General features: G+C 32.1%; 4 protein-coding genes across 5 annotated transcripts; 3 read left to right on the top strand and 1 right to left on the bottom strand.

Annotated features, from left to right (window-relative positions):
* Window positions 1-74: 74 nt before the first annotated feature.
* Window positions 75-2,253, bottom strand: LOC111907481 (uncharacterized). Of its 2 annotated transcripts, XM_023903268.3 has the most exons (5): window positions 1,805-2,253; window positions 1,053-1,194; window positions 788-820; window positions 560-654; window positions 75-483 (listed from the first exon to the last, which is right to left on the bottom strand). In XM_023903268.3, the coding sequence occupies exons 1-5, from the start codon at window positions 2,171-2,173 to the stop codon at window positions 280-282; spliced, it is 843 nt and encodes a 280-aa protein (XP_023759036.1). In that variant the 5' UTR covers window positions 2,174-2,253; the 3' UTR covers window positions 75-279. The 2 variants fall into 2 exon arrangements, with proteins under 2 accessions (XP_023759036.1, XP_023759037.1); XM_023903269.2 differs by lacking the exon at window positions 788-820 and having other exon boundaries at window positions 1,805-2,252.
* Window positions 2,254-3,990: 1,737 nt separating this feature from the next.
* Window positions 3,991-5,826, top strand: LOC111907480 (pentatricopeptide repeat-containing protein At5g59600). Its single transcript, XM_023903266.3, has one exon. The coding sequence runs from the start codon at window positions 4,153-4,155 to the stop codon at window positions 5,740-5,742; it is 1,590 nt and encodes a 529-aa protein (XP_023759034.1). The 5' UTR covers window positions 3,991-4,152; the 3' UTR covers window positions 5,743-5,826.
* A 7,474-nt stretch (window positions 5,827-13,300) lies between these two features.
* On the top strand, window positions 13,301-15,708 carry LOC122195844 (uncharacterized). The gene is made up of 2 exons (XM_042898061.2): window positions 13,301-13,881; window positions 14,014-15,708. The coding sequence occupies exon 2, from the start codon at window positions 14,055-14,057 to the stop codon at window positions 15,333-15,335; it is 1,281 nt and encodes a 426-aa protein (XP_042753995.1). The 5' UTR covers window positions 13,301-13,881; window positions 14,014-14,054; the 3' UTR covers window positions 15,336-15,708.
* A 195-nt stretch (window positions 15,709-15,903) lies between these two features.
* LOC111907478 (transcription factor PCL1) lies at window positions 15,904-17,825 on the top strand. Its single transcript, XM_023903264.3, has 2 exons — window positions 15,904-17,101; window positions 17,437-17,825. Exon 1 carries the CDS (start codon window positions 16,092-16,094, stop codon window positions 17,058-17,060), a length of 969 nt encoding a protein of 322 aa, XP_023759032.1. The 5' UTR covers window positions 15,904-16,091; the 3' UTR covers window positions 17,061-17,101; window positions 17,437-17,825.
* Window positions 17,826-18,471: the final 646 nt, after the last annotated feature.

The raw sequence follows: 18,471 nt of genomic DNA, 5'->3' as shown, positions 1-18,471 counted from the left end.
CATATTTGATTCCTCTAATTCGGTTCTGAAAAATTGACCAAAACACTCCGTTTGCAAAATGTTCAAAGGTCAAATCATAAAACACATTTCTAATTGCTATAACATAATAATTATTGTATATGACAACTTGAATCAATTTGTAATTGGATACAATTATGGCTTTGTATTTGCAAATAAATAACTAATTTTCTGAACAAATTCGAAGAACTTACAACATTTAAAAAGCTAAATACATTTGTATTAAAAAAATGATGCCACATTTGGTGTTGGGATTAGCTTTCACAACCCTAATTCCCTTTTTAGTTGAGCAAGTGCAGCTTCAATCTCATCTATGTTTTCTTCAATACTGCTTCCTTTACTATCATTTCCAGTTCTACTCTTGCCAGAAGTTGCAGGTTCTTCATATCTTCTTTGTGTTTCATCTTCACTATCTGTAATGTTCAGCTCTTTTTCAAGAAACTCAACAAATTCTTCTCCAATTTCCTAACAGATTCAAAACTTTTAGTAAATTCTTGTTTTATCCATTATTCATTGAATCAATTTAAAGAAAAACTATTACCCCTAATTCCTCCCATAAGCTCTTGGGCTTTGCTCCAGAAGGAGCACTTGCTTCCCAGTTCTTATATTCTTCTTGCAGATCTCTAAGGAAGTCCCCTATAACAAAAAAAATAAGATTTCAAGAACACTAGACAACATAGATTTCATTTGCAAGATTACAAATTTGCCCAAAAAAGTTAAATTTTTTATGTTACTTTTGATATATCTGTGATAAAAAAGATGTGTCTACCTAATGATATTTGAACATCCCTCACAAAATTACCTGCAGTGACATGAAGCTCAAATCTTAATCATATCAAAGCATATGAGGTTTTTAATGGGACCCACAAAAATGAAAATGTTGGATGACTAAAACAGATTGTTTGCAAGATTTTGCAACAAGGTTATTTCAATGATTTAACATATGATCACTTAATGATACATCATACACTCATATACAAATAAGAAAACAAGTAAAAGTTCAATGTGTATAAATTATAATTAATTTAATTTACCAAAACCATAAAACTCTTCATCTTGAGCAGGCTTGTATGCTTCAGATGTACGGTTTCCAGAATCATACTTCCTTCTTGAATCAGAGTTGAGTACTGTATTGTATGCATGCTTTATTCTCATAAATTTCTCTTGAGCATTGGGCTGAGAATCAAGAATTCAAATATTTGTTAAACCTTTCATTACTTCACATGATGAAATCTTTTTGTTCTTTTAATTGCAAGAATCTTTGATGTTTCAAAGGCGTATTCACAAAGTGCCAATTATGACATTAACCTAATGGCAAGCTTTAGGCATTGCTTGTTATCTTTTGAGAGCAAGCTTGAAGAATGCCATTAATTATTTCTTTGGAAACAATTGGGACTCAAGCACTAAACCATCTCTGCACACATCTTTGTTACTTGAGAATTAATTAATCAAATGATCACTATTGATGACATAGCACCATAGTTTCAAGCATACTATATTCTTAGTTCCCTCTTCTTACCTCTTTAAAAATTTTATGATTCGAGTTCAATTTGTAAAATTTGTCGATTTCACAGGTTAAAATGGCAAAAAGTTTGCAAGTCTGCCTCTTAACAGTTAGATCAGATATCCATTATAAGAAGCAATAATAACATGGAATTAACTAAATTAAGAAAACATTGAAATTCGAAACAAAAAGCTCCATGTTTCGTAATCACTATGGAACAAATAAATTCACCAATAGTTCTTTATTGACTACAAACGCAAATAATTGAAGATTTTGAAATACCTCTTTGTTTACATCAGGATGATACTTCAAAGCAAGTTTCCTATAAGCCTTTTTGATCTCATCAGGAGTAGCAGAGGGAGAGACACCCAAAACTTGATAAGGGGACTCTCTACTACCGGCTTTGACAAGAGTTTTAGAGTAATTTCGTCCTATTCTTCTTCTCCTTCCATCCAAATTCCGGTAGATGGGTGAGCAGGGAAACGAAGCGCGAATAAGAAAGTTACAATTGAGACGACCGCCATAGCCAAATCTGCAAATGGGTATGGAAAAAGTCGGTTGATTTTGGAAGGAAAAGGAGATATGGGAAAGACTGGAATTCAAGGGCTTGAGATTTGGGGATAAAGGTTGGGGAACTCCATGCATATTCATCAAGTCATAACCGTGTAAAGATGAGCAGGCAAAATAGAAGGGTTTGTGGATGTGGGTGATGTAACGAATGAGTATATGGTGTGGGTTAAATCAGCACAAAATGCCATTCATCACGAGGAAGGGTGTATTGTTTAGGTCTTAGGTGATTTTTGGTCATTTAATTTTTTGTTTTGTGTTTGTTTGGTCACTTAACTTTTTTTAAGTTTTAAAAGGTCATCAAACTTTTGATTTTGTGCTCCTTTAGTCACTTAACTTTTATTTTGGTCACTTAACTTTTATTTTAAAATTATGTTCATTTAGTCACCTAACTTTTAAAATTGTGTTCATTTAGTCACTAAACTTTTGAAAAAATTCAAAAGTTTAGTGACTAAATGAACACAATTTTAAAAGTTAGGTGACTAAATGTGACAAAACTAAAAGTTAAGTGACTAAATGAGCACAAAGCCAAAAGTTTGATGACCTTTTAAAACTTAAAAAGAGTTAAGTGACCAAATGAGCACAAAACCAAAAGTTAAGTAACCAAAAATGACCTAAACCCTATTGTTTATACACTATACACTATTCTTGATAGTTATTCACTTGTTCGATTATGAATTTGATAAAATTAGTTATGATATGGGTCAAAAGGTGTGTTTAAGATTGCGTTTAAAAATTAATTATAATCATTATATTTTCGAAATTTATATAAGTTAGTTTTTGTATTGTATCATATATTACATTATCAAAATACATCTTTTACCATATCCCAATTGCCTAATTTAACTAATTCTATGCATACCCAATTCGTGATGTTTAAAGTTTAAACCATAGGTGATCTTTAAAATGATATTTACATCTTTAGTACCACCAAATCTTGCTGAGTATTTAATTAAGTAGATCTTTGCAGTTAACTGGAACAACTCCATATCATTTATAATCAAAATGTAGTTAATACAATTATACAATATTATTAAATGATTTTTTCACAAAATAAATCAACAATTTTGTTAGTTTATTATAAGCTAGCTAATAAAAAATAAAATTTGGTAAAAACTAACTAAAAGATATAAAATGAAGTAAACCGTATTTAGAATGATTCATTTTTATAATCAATTAATGGTATATTTGAAAATTAAAAAAAAAAAAAGAACAAGGAAAATAGTTTGACGACTTTTTAAAAAGTTAGCATACAAGTTATATTTTAATTTGTCAAATATGACATTAACAAACACTTTTATCAGGAAAAATATTCATACAAGTTATTAATTAAGAAATGTTTAATGATAAACGAAACCATTTGTATAAAAAATACAACTATTAATTAAACTAGAAATAAACAAGAAAATAAATAACACACAAGAAATAAATGAGTATCATACATACACTCAACATGTAATTTTATCAGAAAATTATTTATATAAATGGTCAATTTTAAAAATGTCGAATGATAAATAATTTGTATAAAATTATATATATTGTATGTATATTAGAAATAAACAAAAAAATAAATCACACAAAAACATAATATATAATATTTAACCTGATTCGGTTAATGTAACATATATTCACAGACCATGAATAAATATATTCTTATTCATGAGTTTGAAAATTGAAAATATAATTGAAACCCTAGCTATCAGCCATATTATATAAACAAAATACAAAATATAATCTGAAAAGTATAATTGAAACCCTAACTATCAACATATTATATAAACAAAATACAAAATATAATCCAGGACAGGATCTAGCTACAATTTGTCACAAATATAGGGTGTCTAGGTTGATTTGAATATTTTTATAAAAAAAATTCTTTTTAATCATTACATAAATAAAATTTGTTAACATTTAAATGAGAAAATAGTACATACACTCGCTGGGAAGGTGACACCATTATGCTGAAAAGAAGCTGAGGAATCTCGAAGGAGTAGAATTCGAATTCGGAATTTGGCAATTCCCAAGGAAAATGCTTGCTGGTTTTTGTCATCAGCAGTTTTTCTATGCATTGTTTTCATTTTTCACAATCACCTTCCGATTGGTTCGTAAAAATTATCGAAAATTATGCTAGCAATCGAGCACTAGAATTAGGAAAACGGCTACATGCTCACCTAATCATCAATGGTTTAGCTCGTTCCACCCACGTCGCCTCAAAGCTCATATCTTTCTACACCGAATGCCGTCAAATATGTGATGCCCGCAAACTGTTTGACGAAATTCCCAAAAGAAACACTCGACGTTGGATTGTTCTGGTAGGCACATATGCACGCCACGGCTTCCACCAGGAGGCCATGGGCGTGTTCTGCGAGATGCAAAGAGAAGGGCTGGAACCCAACAATTTTGTAATACCCAGTGTTCTAAAAGCATGTGGGCACCTTTTGGATCGACAAACAGGGGAGAAATTACACGCTGTTGTTGTAAAACAAGAATTCGAATCTGATCCATTTGTTATTAGCGCGTTGATTGACATGTACTCAAAATGTGGGAAAATCAATAAAGCGAGAAAGGTGTTTGATGTGATGGTAGAAATCGATTTGGTGGCTATGAACACCATGGTTGCAGGCTATGTTCAACACAGACTAGTCAATGAAGCCTTAATCTTGGTTGAGAAGACACAATCAATAGGAGTAATACCAAATTTGGTGACATGGAATACACTAATTGCAGGATTTTCACAAGCCAATGATGATTCAAATGTCGCTAAACTATTCCAATTGATGAAGGAATCCGGGATTCCACCCGATGTAGTTTCTTGGACTTCAGTCATCTCTGGATTCGTTCAGAATCTTCGAAATCAAGAAGCTTTTGATTTGTTCAAGAAAATGTTGGCAACTGGAATGCATCCAACTTCAGCTACAATCAGTTCTCTTCTTCCTGCTTGTGCAAATCTTGCAGATTCGGTTCATGGGAAAGAGATTCATGCATATTCCATAGTTATGGGAATCGAAAAAGACATCTTTGTTTCTAGTGCTCTTATAGACATGTACTCCAAATGTGGCTTCATATACGAATCCAAAACACTCTTTCACAACATGCCTGAAAGAAACACAATCACATGGAACTCGATGATATTTGGATTTGCAAATCACGGAGATTGTGATGAAGCAATTAGGTTATTCAATCAAATGGTTGACCAAAAAGTCAAACTTGATCATCTAACTTTCACAGGTGTTTTAACTGCTTGTAGCCAGTGTGGGATGATTGAGCTTGGTAAAAAGCTGTTCTTGATTATGCAAGAGAAATTCAAGATTGAGCCAAGATTAGAGCATTATGCTTGTATGGTGCATTTGTTTGGACAAGAAGGGAAATTAAAGGAGGCTTATGAGTTGATTCAAGAAATGGGGATTGAGGCTGATGTGTATGTATGGGGTGCGTTGTTGGGTGCTTGTAAGCTTCATGGAGATGTTGGTCTTGCTGAGGTGGCAGCTAAGCGTGTTGCTGAGCTGGAGCCTGAAAGTGCTGGAAGTAGTTTAGTGTTGTCGAATATGTATGCTGATGCTGGAAGTTGGGGATATGCTGCAAGGGTTAAACGAATGATGAAGAAGATGAAGATGAAAAAAGTTCCAGGGAGTAGCTGGATTGGAGGTGTGTGATTAGTTTTGATTTTTTTTTTTTGGTACAACAATCAAAAAGTATCCAAACCGAAAAATTGAAATTTGAAGTCTGTTATCTGCGGATATCATACACATTTGGCATGCATATACATATAGTCAAGTCATCAGTCAACAAAAACTTATTAAATATGATCTTACAAAGAAGTTAGAAGTTGTCACCAAAACAGGACTTACATAGAGAATCTAAATTCTTAATTGAAAATTTCGATATCATCCAATTGACATATGTGGAAGTTTAATGATGATTACTTCGAAAACTTCTCAATTATATAGATATACCCAAGAGATAGAACTTGTGATACATGTTATATGTTTTGCAAATAGTAAAAATTAATTATCCACGCTATAAAAAAGTTATAAAACAAAAAGAACAAGATACTATGTAATTTTAATATAATTACCTACAAATAATATATATTTTATTTAAATTAAAAAATTATATATTTGGAGTTTTAATTTTTTTAGAAAAAATTAATATTTATTAAAAGATATATTTGGAGTTTTAATTTGTTCTTTTAAAAAACTAAAATTATTTTCTTTGGAATGAGATTAAAATCAGTATAAGAGAAGGAAGCGTAATCTAAGACAGAATGATAAATTTCATTCTTTCTTGGCATTTAAAGAGGATTTTTCAATTTGTCATAATGCTAATTTTTATTCATCATTAGGTGTAAGACCTATGTATTACATGAGTTCATTTAAAAAAAATATATGAAATTTTAAACATTTAAGAAGTTTAAATTTATAAGTAAAATTAGAAAAATATTGAATTATTAAAATTAAAGTGTTTTTCTCTTTTAAATTTAAACATATGCTAATTTAGATAAATAAACAAATGAGACTAATGGGGTTTTAATTTAGAAATTTTGAAATTAGTAGTAAGTCAGTTAATGAAATTGATATGCATTTATTATTACATTTATTGCAATTAATATATTCAATCAATTATTATAAGAAATTTAATAAAAATGAAAACAACCACAAAATGTCATGTGAAAAAAAATTTAATTGAAAATAACCACAAAATTACAAGTGGCAAAATCAATGAGAGTGTGCCATGTGGAAAAAAAAGATTTTCATTTATTAGAATAACTATGTGTAAAACCTGTGTATTACACGAGTTGATTAAAAAAAATTAAATATTAAATTGTAAACATTGAGTATTTTTTTAAATAAAATTTTGAAATAAGGAAAGAATAAATGTATTAATAACAATTAGTATCATATTTAATATATTTAATATTTTACATATATAAATATATAAGTATTATGTGACTTTTTAATTTTAAAAATTCAAAAAACCTAGAAATTGACATGTGAATATTATTTATCTCAAAAATATTATAAAATGACAAGTGTCAAAACTCATGAGAGATTGACATGTGGCAAAATGAATCTTCATTTATTATAATTGATAATTGATTTGGATATTACATATCAAACCTTGTTGGTATTCTTTTTTCATATATTTAGAGCCTCCTTACAATAAAAAAAAACGTATCACCTATGTTAGCTTTTAAATAGCCACCCTCTGGACAATGCAAAACTTATGTGCCATTGCATTTCTTATAGAGTAAATTACATGAATGGTCCCTATGGTTTTGGGTAATTTATGTGTTTGGTCCATAACTTACTTTTTTAACTCGGAAGGTCCCTAATGTTTGTTTTTGTTACGTGTTTGGTCTCCGTCTTACCTGAAAAGACTATTTTGCTCTTTATTTTTGAATTTATTTAAATAAACACACCCACAACCCCACCCCTATCACCTTAACTTACTTACGCCATAATTTTTCTCTATCTAAATAAGTCTTTTTAGGTAAGATAGGGACCAAACACGTAATAAAAACAAATAGTAAGGACCAAGCGCGTAACAAAAACAAATATTAGGGACCTTTCGAGTTAAAAAAACAAGTTAGGGACCAAACGTACAAATTACCCCAAACCATAGGAACCATTCGTGTAATTTACTTTTTCTTATAAGACGATTTATTTACAATGTGTCATAATTTACTTTTTTCTTTGAAAAATAATTTATTATATATATATATATATATATATATATATATATATATATATATATATATATATATATATAATTCTAATAAATGAATAGTTTTAATCTCTTTTTGTCAAATATTACTCTAATACAATTTCTCATTAATATTATGTCATGTGTTATGTAGATATATTAGACAACTCATTTCAAAATTCAAATTTATATTTTCTAATTATATGTTAAATTTGATTTTATAATAACTTTAAAAATTTGATATATATCTCTTAAGTAGTAATTTATTTAAAATGATTTATTCAAGATAGAGGTCATGATGCAGTGGGAGATTCCGAGGTCTCCAACTGAGATTCAGAGTTTCCTGGGTATGACAAAGTATTATAGAAGATTTATTCAGGACTTCTCCAAGATTGCAGTTCCGTTGACCTGACTGACCAAGAAGTCGGTGGTTTTTCGCTGGGGACCTGAGCAACAGGCAGCCTTTGAGACGCTCAGGCAACGGTTGTGCGAGACACCGATTTTCACTCTGCCAAAGGGTGTAGATAACTTCGTAGTCTGCTGTGATGTTTCGATCACAAACATGGGAGCAGTGTTGATGCAACGGGGTCATGTGGTTCCCGCGAGTTATATATATATATATATATATATATATATATATATATATATATATATATATATATAGAGAGAGAGAGAGAGAGAGAGAGAGATTCAAATGTCTTCACTATCTATTGTCTGCATGTATGATTGATTCTGGACCAATCATTTTAATTATTTTAAGAAAGTAATTAATGCATATTAAATGTTGAAGATGTAATTAATACATATTATATCTTCAACATGTAATATGCATTAATTACTTTCTTAAAATAACTAAAATGATTGGTCCATAATCAGTCATACATGCACACAATGGACAGTGAAAACAAAATAACCTAACCATATATATATATATATATATATATATATATATATATATATATATATATATATATATATATATATATATATATATATATATATATATATATAGGAGTAGGATCAAATGAGAACACCTAAAAGGTTGAGAACGTGAGAACAGATCTGGACCATCTAAATACTAAGATCTATGGTTAATATTAAATGGGTGATTTATGTAAAAATCTAAAACTATTGGCATTTATGTGTAACTTTTAAATGGTAAGAAGGGTATTATAGGAATTGCAACTTTGCCTATTTCCTATAATTTCTCACCCTCTCACCTATTACCTTTCTAATTCTCGTATCTATATCCTCTTTATATCTCTCTCTAGGATTTCATAAGACGCATCGACTAAACAACCGACACTGACTCCCCATTTCCCCTTTATACGCATCGTCGCTTCCATCACCGAAGATCTCATCGGCTTGACGACTTCTACTCATCGGCTGACGGCGACATCTACTCACCAGCGCAAGGCAGCGAACAATGGTAGACCCCTATGATGACGTTCGTTCTTCATCGTCATCGTCACATTCAGAGTGAGACTTACAACCGACATCTCTTTTTCTTAACCTTGTCGGCAATTTGGTGAACTCGACTGCTACTCATCGGTGGTAGCAAGCAGCGATACACTACTGGATTTTGATCATCCACTCCGGAGCAGCAGGGAAGTGACGAAGTATTCTGAATCAGGTAACATTATGTTTTTTTCCTTGCAAATGCTGTTCGAAATCCACCTCTTCTCTTGATTGGAGCCTTACAATGCTATATATTGTTCGAATTTGTACATGTGTAGTTTTTTTTCTTGCAAAATCAATTGGAAATCCAAATGTTATGCTGATTTGAACCTCTTCTGCTTTTTATTTTATTGTATGCACCAAAGATTCACAATTCTTTTGCTTGAATCAAATGGTATGGTACTTTACTCATTAAAATTGGCTAATAGGGGAAGAAGATAAGTTGTGCATATAAGGTGCTCGATGAAATGCCTAAATTCAGAAAAATGGAACTTGAATGCTTGCAGTTGTAATCTTATATGAATATAATGTCAGATGTCTCATTTTACAGTTAATCATCAATGAATACTCCATGAGGTTGGTCCGAGAGGAGCAAGGCAAGCAACCACAGCAATTCAGGTGAGGGGAAAAAGCCAAGAGGCTGATGCCTCTTTTGATTTAACCGGAAATACAACCCCATCCTGGTGGTTATTCTTTGTAGGGAACGAAGAAGAAGAAAGGGAAAGAAGGAGCAAAAATCAGTTCATCAATTTCAACAACAAAAAGTGGGTTCAATGGAGATTTCTTGGGTCTTGATTTATTCAAAATTCAACAACTAACGATGACTAGAAAGGTAATTTTTTGTAGTTGTTCTTGGTCTTTGATTTCACAAGCAAATTAAGCATTAAAATTGTACTTTTGGTGTGGTAATACTTGACAAAAAGGAATGAGAAAAGAGATAAATTGAGGGTTGAAACGAAAGGGCAACAACTATTTTCTTATATTGATTTGTGAATATCAGTATATTTATGTGTGAATTTCTGTTTGAATGACTATATTTATTTATGAATAACACGGTATTCATTTATGAATATCAGTGTATTTATTTGTGAATATCAGTGTATTTATGTGTGAATGACTATATAATTATACATAATTGTTTCTTTAACGTTTTTGCAGATACAATGAATAAACATACATATAGTGGGAGGTGGGAGATTTACCAAAGAAACATCTACACCAATACCTCTTTCGGAAGGAGCACGAATGTGTTTTATTCATTTATAATTGTAATTTTAGTACTTGTTTCCGTGTCAAAAAAATATATATATTCTAACTTATTCATTTACTATTATAATTATATTCTTATATGAATAGAAATGTGTTTTATTTATTAAAATATGAGTACCATTTTAGTTGATTTTATAATCTTTTTTTCGGGTTTTATTCATTTATGATTTTACAAGTGTATTCATAAATACAATCGAGTTAATTCATTTATAATTTACAATTTTATTCATTTTTAAATGAAATGTATAAATGATTATTTATGAAGATATTTTTTTAAAAAAAATAAATGAGGTAAACCGATAAATTATTCATTATCTGATATTTGATTTCTAAAAATAAAAACATAAAAATGAAAAATGAAATGAAAAAAACGTTTTCTTAGATAGATATTAAATCATGATTTTATTAATTATTGGTTCATTAAAGAAAAGAATCTAAAAATGAGATATTTTGGGTAATTGTCATCATAATCACTAAAATTTAGGATATCATAATTTAATTAGATGGTAAAATTCCATTTACGCGCTCATAAAATGATTGGTCTACAATTGTTCTCGCGTTCTCAACCTTTTAGGTGTTCTCATTTGATCCTTTATATATATATATATATATATATATATATATATATATATATATATATATATATATATATATATATATATATATATATAGGAGTATGATCAAATGAGAACACCAAAAATGTTGAGAACGCGAGAACAAAGTATATTAATTTGTGGAGGATTGATAATTTTTTACGTCTTTAATTTCAAATGAATACATGAAATGACAAATGAATATACTTGTTCTCGCGTTCTCAACCTTTTAGGTGTTCTCATTTGATCCTTTATATATATATATATATATATATATATATATATATATATATATATATATATATATATATATATATATATATATATATATATTAGTTTATAACGCGTGGAAACCACGGTTACAAAATTAATTAAACTTTTATAGTATAAAAATTCAAAGTTATTAATCAATTTTAAATAAATTATTAATTAAGAGATATTTTTAGTTATATAAAATTATAATCATTTGTTTAAATAAATATATGAGATTATATCACTTTATAATTTGTATTAATTTTATTTTAATTTTTATTCTAATATTATTAATTTAATGTAATTAAAGTGACAAATTAAATTTTGAAAATTTGAAATGAAGATTTAATATGTTGGCAAGTGGTATGCATTAATTAGGAGACACAATAGGGTGACACATGACAAAAGAAGAATAAATATACATTAATTAGGAGGCCTAATAGGGTGACACATGTCAAAAGGAGAAAAAAACTATTATTTTACTAGTTTATAACCCGTGGAAACCACGGGTATAAAATTTATTAAATTTTTATAGTAAAAACTTAAAATTATTAATCAATTATTTTAAATATATTATTAATTAATATATTTTTTTAGTTATATAAATTTATAATCATTGATTTAAATAAATATGTGAAATTATATCATTTTATAATTTGTATTAAATTTTATTCTATTGTTATTAATTTAATTTAATTAGAGTGAATTTTAAATTTTGAAATTTGAAATGGATAATCAATATATTGACAAGTGACATGCACTAATTAGGAGGAATAATAGGATGACACATAGCAAAAGGAGAATACAATATGCATTAATTAAGAAGGCTAATAGAGTGACACATGTCAAAAGGAGAATAAAACTATTCTTTTATTAGAATAGGGATTAGAATATATATATATATATATATATATATATATATATATATATATATATATATATATATATATATATATATATATCACACGATCAAAATTTTATTTTACCGTTTATATTTTATTTGTAGGAAATTAAAAACTATGAATTATAATATAATTTTTTAATAAGCATATTATGATTATTATGCATAAAAACAAAATAAATAATAAAAAATAGGCAATTTGTGAAATTGTCAAATGGACGTTGTACGAGCTCTTTCAGGTTCAATCAACTGGCTTATACATATTTTTTCCCACCTAGACTACGACGTGGCAATCGACTGCCCACAAATAAACTAATAAATATAGTAAAATGCTATGTGAAAAAAACCATTAAGAACTTCTTATATTCCAAGTTAAAATTTCTAACATGCCATCCTTAAATTCGCAACTCCAACAATCCGATATACAATTATTATTATTATTGGTAAACTCTTAACAAGAAACTAAATGTACATGTTTTTTATTCAGCAAAAACCAAAAAGTATTTCATTTGAAGTATCTTTCAACATAAATGTTGAATATAACATTTGACGTAATTTTTTTTATCATAAACTCACTATTAAAGTTACATTAAATGGTTAAATGTGTAATTTAGATTAGAAACTTATCTAGACAATAAAATATATCTTTCAAAATGCTTATTGCAAAATAAACTATATTTATTGTTTAATGAGTTTATAAATCACATTTTCGAATCATTCCAGTTAGCGAAAGTTAATATTTTTATTAGTTGATAGAAAACTTCGAACATAAAAATTAAAATATAATATCCTATAGTAAATGATAAAATATAATAATTCATTAAATAATAAAAATATCTTGATGTATTTTTAATTGAGATTCTATTAAAAAGTTATTTGGATTTGGATGAGATATTTTGGAAGAATCGAGATTCGAGAGTGAAGGGGGGTAAGACTTCCACGGTGGCATTTGGAATCAGATCCTGCACTTTTGCCACATTTTATTAATAAATAATCCTTCCCTTTCGCACTTTTCGTTTCTGAATTTCCATTTCTACCCTCACCCCCGAAAAATCTCACAATAGTTCCAATTCCATCTTCATCTTGTTGTTGTTGATGCTGTCTAGTGGAAGCTTCAATGAACATGGCGGTTTTAGAGACGAAGAGAAAAGCTCATGTAAATGGAGTAAAGGGGTTTGGATTATGATTTATGTTAAAGCAAATATGAGCCACACATGTGGTGGAAGTTGCATGGAGCGAAGGCTAACTAAAGGAAGCTACAATTTCCTTAACCCCATGGCTCAATACAAAACAAAAGGAGTGTTTTCTTTCTTATTATTTACTTCCCAATTATATTTTAATAATTTTTTTAAAATACTTAATTATCGTACAAAAATCAAATTTATTCTAATTACCCTTATGTTATTTAATTTCTTTTGTAAAAATCTTTAAGATGGACCAAGTATAGTACGTACAATATTAAATCATAATTAAGCAAGAATACGATTTTAACCTATTTAAAGTACTGATTAAATTACAAATTATAAGTCAAAATAGTATGGTTTGCAGGCGTGGTATGCACAGACAGAGGCGAGACATCTCTACGTTTTACATCGCAGGTTTTCCAGACGGGACATGTAAACTGGATCTACATGTTATTTTAACCTATTTAAAGTACCTATTTAAAGTACTGTTTTTTTGCCCTTGTCTAATTTCATTTTTTTTTTTTTATGGTATTTGTTCACGTATGGGCGGTCGAAATTTCGTAGAAACAACCGGAGATGGTTGGTCGAAGGTTTGCAGGCGTGGTATGCACAGACAGAGGCGAGACATCTCTACGTTTTACATCGCAGGTTTTCCAGACGGGACATGTAAACTGGATCTACATGGGGTTTTTGACGCATTCGGGCAAGTATCGGACATCTATATTGGAGGGAAGAAGAACCGACGCAACCAAAACTTTGCTTTTATTCGGTATGCAGGTGTGAAGGATATACAAGATATGGAAAAGAAGATGAACGGTATTAGATGTCGTGGTGTATCCCTAATCGCTAACCTTGCAAAATACCAAGCGGAGAATCCTGACACTGGTCGAACTACCAGTGGCAAATCAAAGGTCTCGGTCCCCAAACCGGGGATCAAAATTGGAAGTAGGGATTCAAGGACCTATGCGCAGGCGGTTGCTGGAACAAATGCAGTTCGAAGTGGTAATTCCCCCCCTATTCCACTTAATGCAAAGACTGCCATGTGTGAATGGATCAAGAAGACCCTACTGATTGGCGAAGCCCACAGCCTTGATCACATAGCAAACTTGCCAAACCATACTTTCACGCATGAAAACACTAGATATCTCGGTGGTCTTAAGCTTGGAATTAAATTTGGTTCGTCAAAGGAGGCCAGAGAATTCTTAGAAGACAGACCAAGGTGGCATGAATGGTTCAAGTGGCTAAAGATAGATGCAGATAAAGAGGTACAATACGAAAGACTAGCCTGGCTAAGGATTACCGGGGTTCCTCTCAGATTTTGGGACACGGACAATTTCTCCTTAATTGCTGGTCGCTATGGTCAGGTTATTATTCCATTCGACAGCATCTTCGATAGAAGAGACCTATCCATGGGTAATGTGGGTATTATAACATCACTGAAGAATTGGATCAATGAAGAGGTCAAAATCTACGTCGAGGGTGAAACGTACAAAGTGGGTGTCGTCGAGTATACTGAAGGTTGGTCTCCCTTTAAACCTGGGCATTTCGATAGAGCGGAAGACGATCTGAAAGCAGAGGATAGTGAATTCGACAGCGAAGAAGATGGTATATCTGATACATGGATACCAGAGTACGCTAACGATCTTGAGGAAGGAGAATTCCGTTCCGACGATGAACCAGGAACACAGCTGGAGAAGTCTAACAGGCAGGCGATGGGAGGCAATGCCCCGGTGATCGTTGAGAACTCAAACGTCGCATCGCACGATACTATTGGTGCAATTCCCCAAAAAGATGTCAACCTGGAGCCTATTAATGAGTCGGTTGCAATTCCACATGTGACGAATCGGATGGTATATTCTCGGTGGCAATCGTCCGACAGCTGGTAGACAAGCTGCACACGGTCTGCCCAGTTGCCCCTGTGATTACTTGGAGCAAATTAGTACCGATTAAGGTTATTAGTATGGTTTGGCGAGCTGCACAGCTACGTATTCCAACTGCTACAGCCTTGGAACGGAGGGGTATTTCAGTCAGCTCAACATTATGTTGCTCGTGTATTGGTTGCCCTGAATGCGCTGATCATGTGCTAATCAACTGTCCGTTTGCTTACATGATCAGATCCTCCATATGGAGCTGGTGTGGAATTACTAATCTGTATGATTCTATCAAAACCATTAGTGACCTGTTACATTTTGCTAGCAATTGGGGTGGGAACATAAAGAAAAGGCAACGATTCATTGCGATTTGCTACGGCATGCTATGGAATTTATGGAGATTTAGAAACAAAAGATTATTTCACGCGGAGGGTATTTCTGTCCATAGGGGTTTGGAAAGTATCAAGGTTATGACTTTCTATTGGATTAAACATAGAGGCGATAGGGATATTTGTAGCTGGGAGGATTGGGCTACATCTCCATTTTATGATTTGTAATTTCGGATTCAATTGTATGCCTTTCTGTTTTTGGTCCCTCTTCTAGCTCCTTGCTGGGGGGGTTCCTTTTTCTTTAATATATTTGTCGTTTCCAAAAAAAAACACGTGATCGCCTAATTTCTTCACTCAAAATCTAACATTATTTTTGTGGATTTAGGGATTGAGATCGATTGATTTTGATTTTTTATTGTGATTTCGATTCTGATCTGTAATCATGGGAGAGGAAGTGAGAATCACCGACTACGATGTCGGCGGGGAGGATGACGATCGAGTTTTGGAGTGGGAGGCTGGGTTGCCTAACGCTGATGATTTGATGCCGTTGTCACAGTCTCTGGTACCGGTGGAACTGGCATCGGCGTTCAGCATCACGCCGGAGCCTCAACGGAGTATGATTGACGTCAACCGCGCTTCTCAAAACACACTATCAAATCTCCGAGGGCAGACGGTGAAACAGACATTGAATAAATTCAATGGTTTTAAGTCGTTTGGTGATGATAAAGGAGATGAGATGGTTGCGGAAGGCGATGAAACGGCTGATCTAACTGGAGATTGTTCAGATTCGAGGAAATTGAGGAGAGTCGATAGTGGTGGTACCGGTGCGATTGGTGGAGCTGGAGAGGAAGCTGACTCGGCTTTGCGAGCCGATGATTCCTCGGCGAGGACATCGAAGCGACCTCGTTTGGTCTGGACGCCGCAATTGCATAAGCGATTTGTCGATGTCGTTGCGCATCTAGGTGTTAAGAACGCGGTTCCTAAAACGATCATGCAATTGATGAATGTTGAAGGATTGACCAGAGAGAACGTCGCTAGTCATCTTCAGAAGTACAGGCTTTATCTGAAACGGATGCAGGGGTTATCTAACGAAGGGCCTTCGTCTTCAGATCACTTGTTCGCTTCAACTCCTGTTCCTCAGAGTTTACACGAGTCCAGTGGTGGTGGGAATGGGAATAGTCACGCTCCAGTGCCGATTCCAATGCCATACCCACCGCAGATGGTGCCCATGCCTTATCCACCGCCGCAGATGGTCTCCCATCCGGGTGGAGCCGGTGGTGGTGCTTATCATCATGGGTTTGACTCACATTCTCATCCATATAATATGATGATGCAGCAAAGGGACTGGTCTGGGAGTAAATTTGCTTCAGTTTCACCTTATCAGCACCGTATGACTCCCAATGACAAATAGAGGTTCTATACCGTTAGTTGGATATTCAAGCAAAAAGAGAGGTGAACTACTTGTTTGACTTCGTCTACAGTTTAATACATGATTCAATCAACGTTTATACACTGTCTACCTTAATCTAGATAGCTTGCTCATCTATACCTTGGTCTAGATTGCTTGCTCTAATCTCAAGTTTTATCTAGACCTGTTATCACTGAAATGATGCTACCATACATTATTTTTCTACTAATCCATCTTATTCTAAGGAGTGATGTGCTGATATTGTTCTCTTGTATAGTCTACCAAAATGTTGTCTGATGAATTGACATGTCAAACGTGTTATATCAGATTCTGTGTTGTATCTGTTTCATAACCATTGCTTTCTTTTTTGCTCTGATAGGTATGTATGGTTACCAGGGCATGGCTGACCAACTTCTTTGCAGCCCCTCAAAATCTATACTGGCATCATCATCAACTTCAAGTTTGAACTGTTGAGGTGTTACAAACTGCTTTGATGATGCACTCCTCTGAATACAAGAGTTGACCTTCAATGGTTTCAAAATTCCAACTGCGAATTTAAATGTAGCATTAATGATTTGTCAACAAGGTAATTGAATTTGCATATAGGATGGAAGCAAAATAAAGTAGATGGCAACAATAGTTTTTCCATATCCATTTAATTACTTCCAAGTATTACATGGAATAGAGGCTTCAATTGGTTCTTGCTTTTTATGGACCCTTGTCTCCATATTTGTCTTTTGAGAAATAAAATAGAGATTCAGTATTTCATTGCTGTTCCACTTTACAGCTTCTTTCCAATTGATTGATAATTTTGAGAAATTTTAATCATTGTGGTTTGGTGGTTTTTTTGATATTGGTTTCTTGGTAGAATTGTATCTTTGGATCTTGCTACTCCTGCCAAGTGCCAACTCTTGAGAAACAGTACAACAGATCGTTAGGCATTTCCTGGGTTAAGAAAAACAATGATTTGACAGAATCTTCCTTTTCTTAAAATAAATGTGCTATAAAGATTATTAATTTAGTTGACATATTAATCATTGATGTTATTTATTTATGACTCATGACCTACAAATGAATTAATAAATTTAGTCAACAGATGAGTAGGTCTTGTTTGTGGTTAATTAAGGAGTCATTCATTAATTTAATGGGGCAACGTTGGTACATAATCTAATAAAAAATTTGATAAAGATTTTATACCACTAAAATAAAGCCCTAAGGAAAATTCCCTCAACGTTCACAATTTCACGACCTCAATCTTCATCTTACTTAGTAATAGGGTATAGGGCCCGACATTATGCATGTACCCTCACTGAACCATCATGGATAAGTACCGAATCATGGAGAAATAACGACTAAGTACATTAACATTTACCTTTTGGGACCTAGCCATAAATGCAACAAGAAGATGAACCTG

Source organism: Lactuca sativa, chromosome 9 (assembly GCF_002870075.4).
Source record: "Lactuca sativa cultivar Salinas chromosome 9, Lsat_Salinas_v11, whole genome shotgun sequence".
NCBI lineage: Eukaryota > Viridiplantae > Streptophyta > Magnoliopsida > Asterales > Asteraceae > Lactuca > Lactuca sativa.
Note: the sequence above shows the minus strand (reverse complement) of the source record. Positions and strands in the feature narration are given on the sequence as shown.

Excerpts from the sequence above, each read along its gene's own strand:
- LOC111907481 (XM_023903268.3), bottom strand. The coding sequence starts at position 2,173 with ATGAATATGCATGGAGTTCCCCAACCTTTATCCCCAAATCTCAAGCCC. Across the intron at positions 655-787 it reads GGATGTTCAAATATCATTAG|GGGACTTCCTTAGAGATCTG; the intron begins GTAGACACATCT and ends TTTTTGTTATAG. Across the intron at positions 484-559 it reads GCTTATGGGAGGAATTAGGG|GAAATTGGAGAAGAATTTGT; the intron begins GTAATAGTTTTT and ends TGAATCTGTTAG.
- LOC111907480 (XM_023903266.3), top strand. The coding sequence starts at position 4,153 with ATGCATTGTTTTCATTTTTCACAATCACCTTCCGATTGGTTCGTAAAA.
- LOC122195844 (XM_042898061.2), top strand. The coding sequence starts at position 14,055 with ATGCACAGACAGAGGCGAGACATCTCTACGTTTTACATCGCAGGTTTT.
- LOC111907478 (XM_023903264.3), top strand. The coding sequence starts at position 16,092 with ATGGGAGAGGAAGTGAGAATCACCGACTACGATGTCGGCGGGGAGGAT.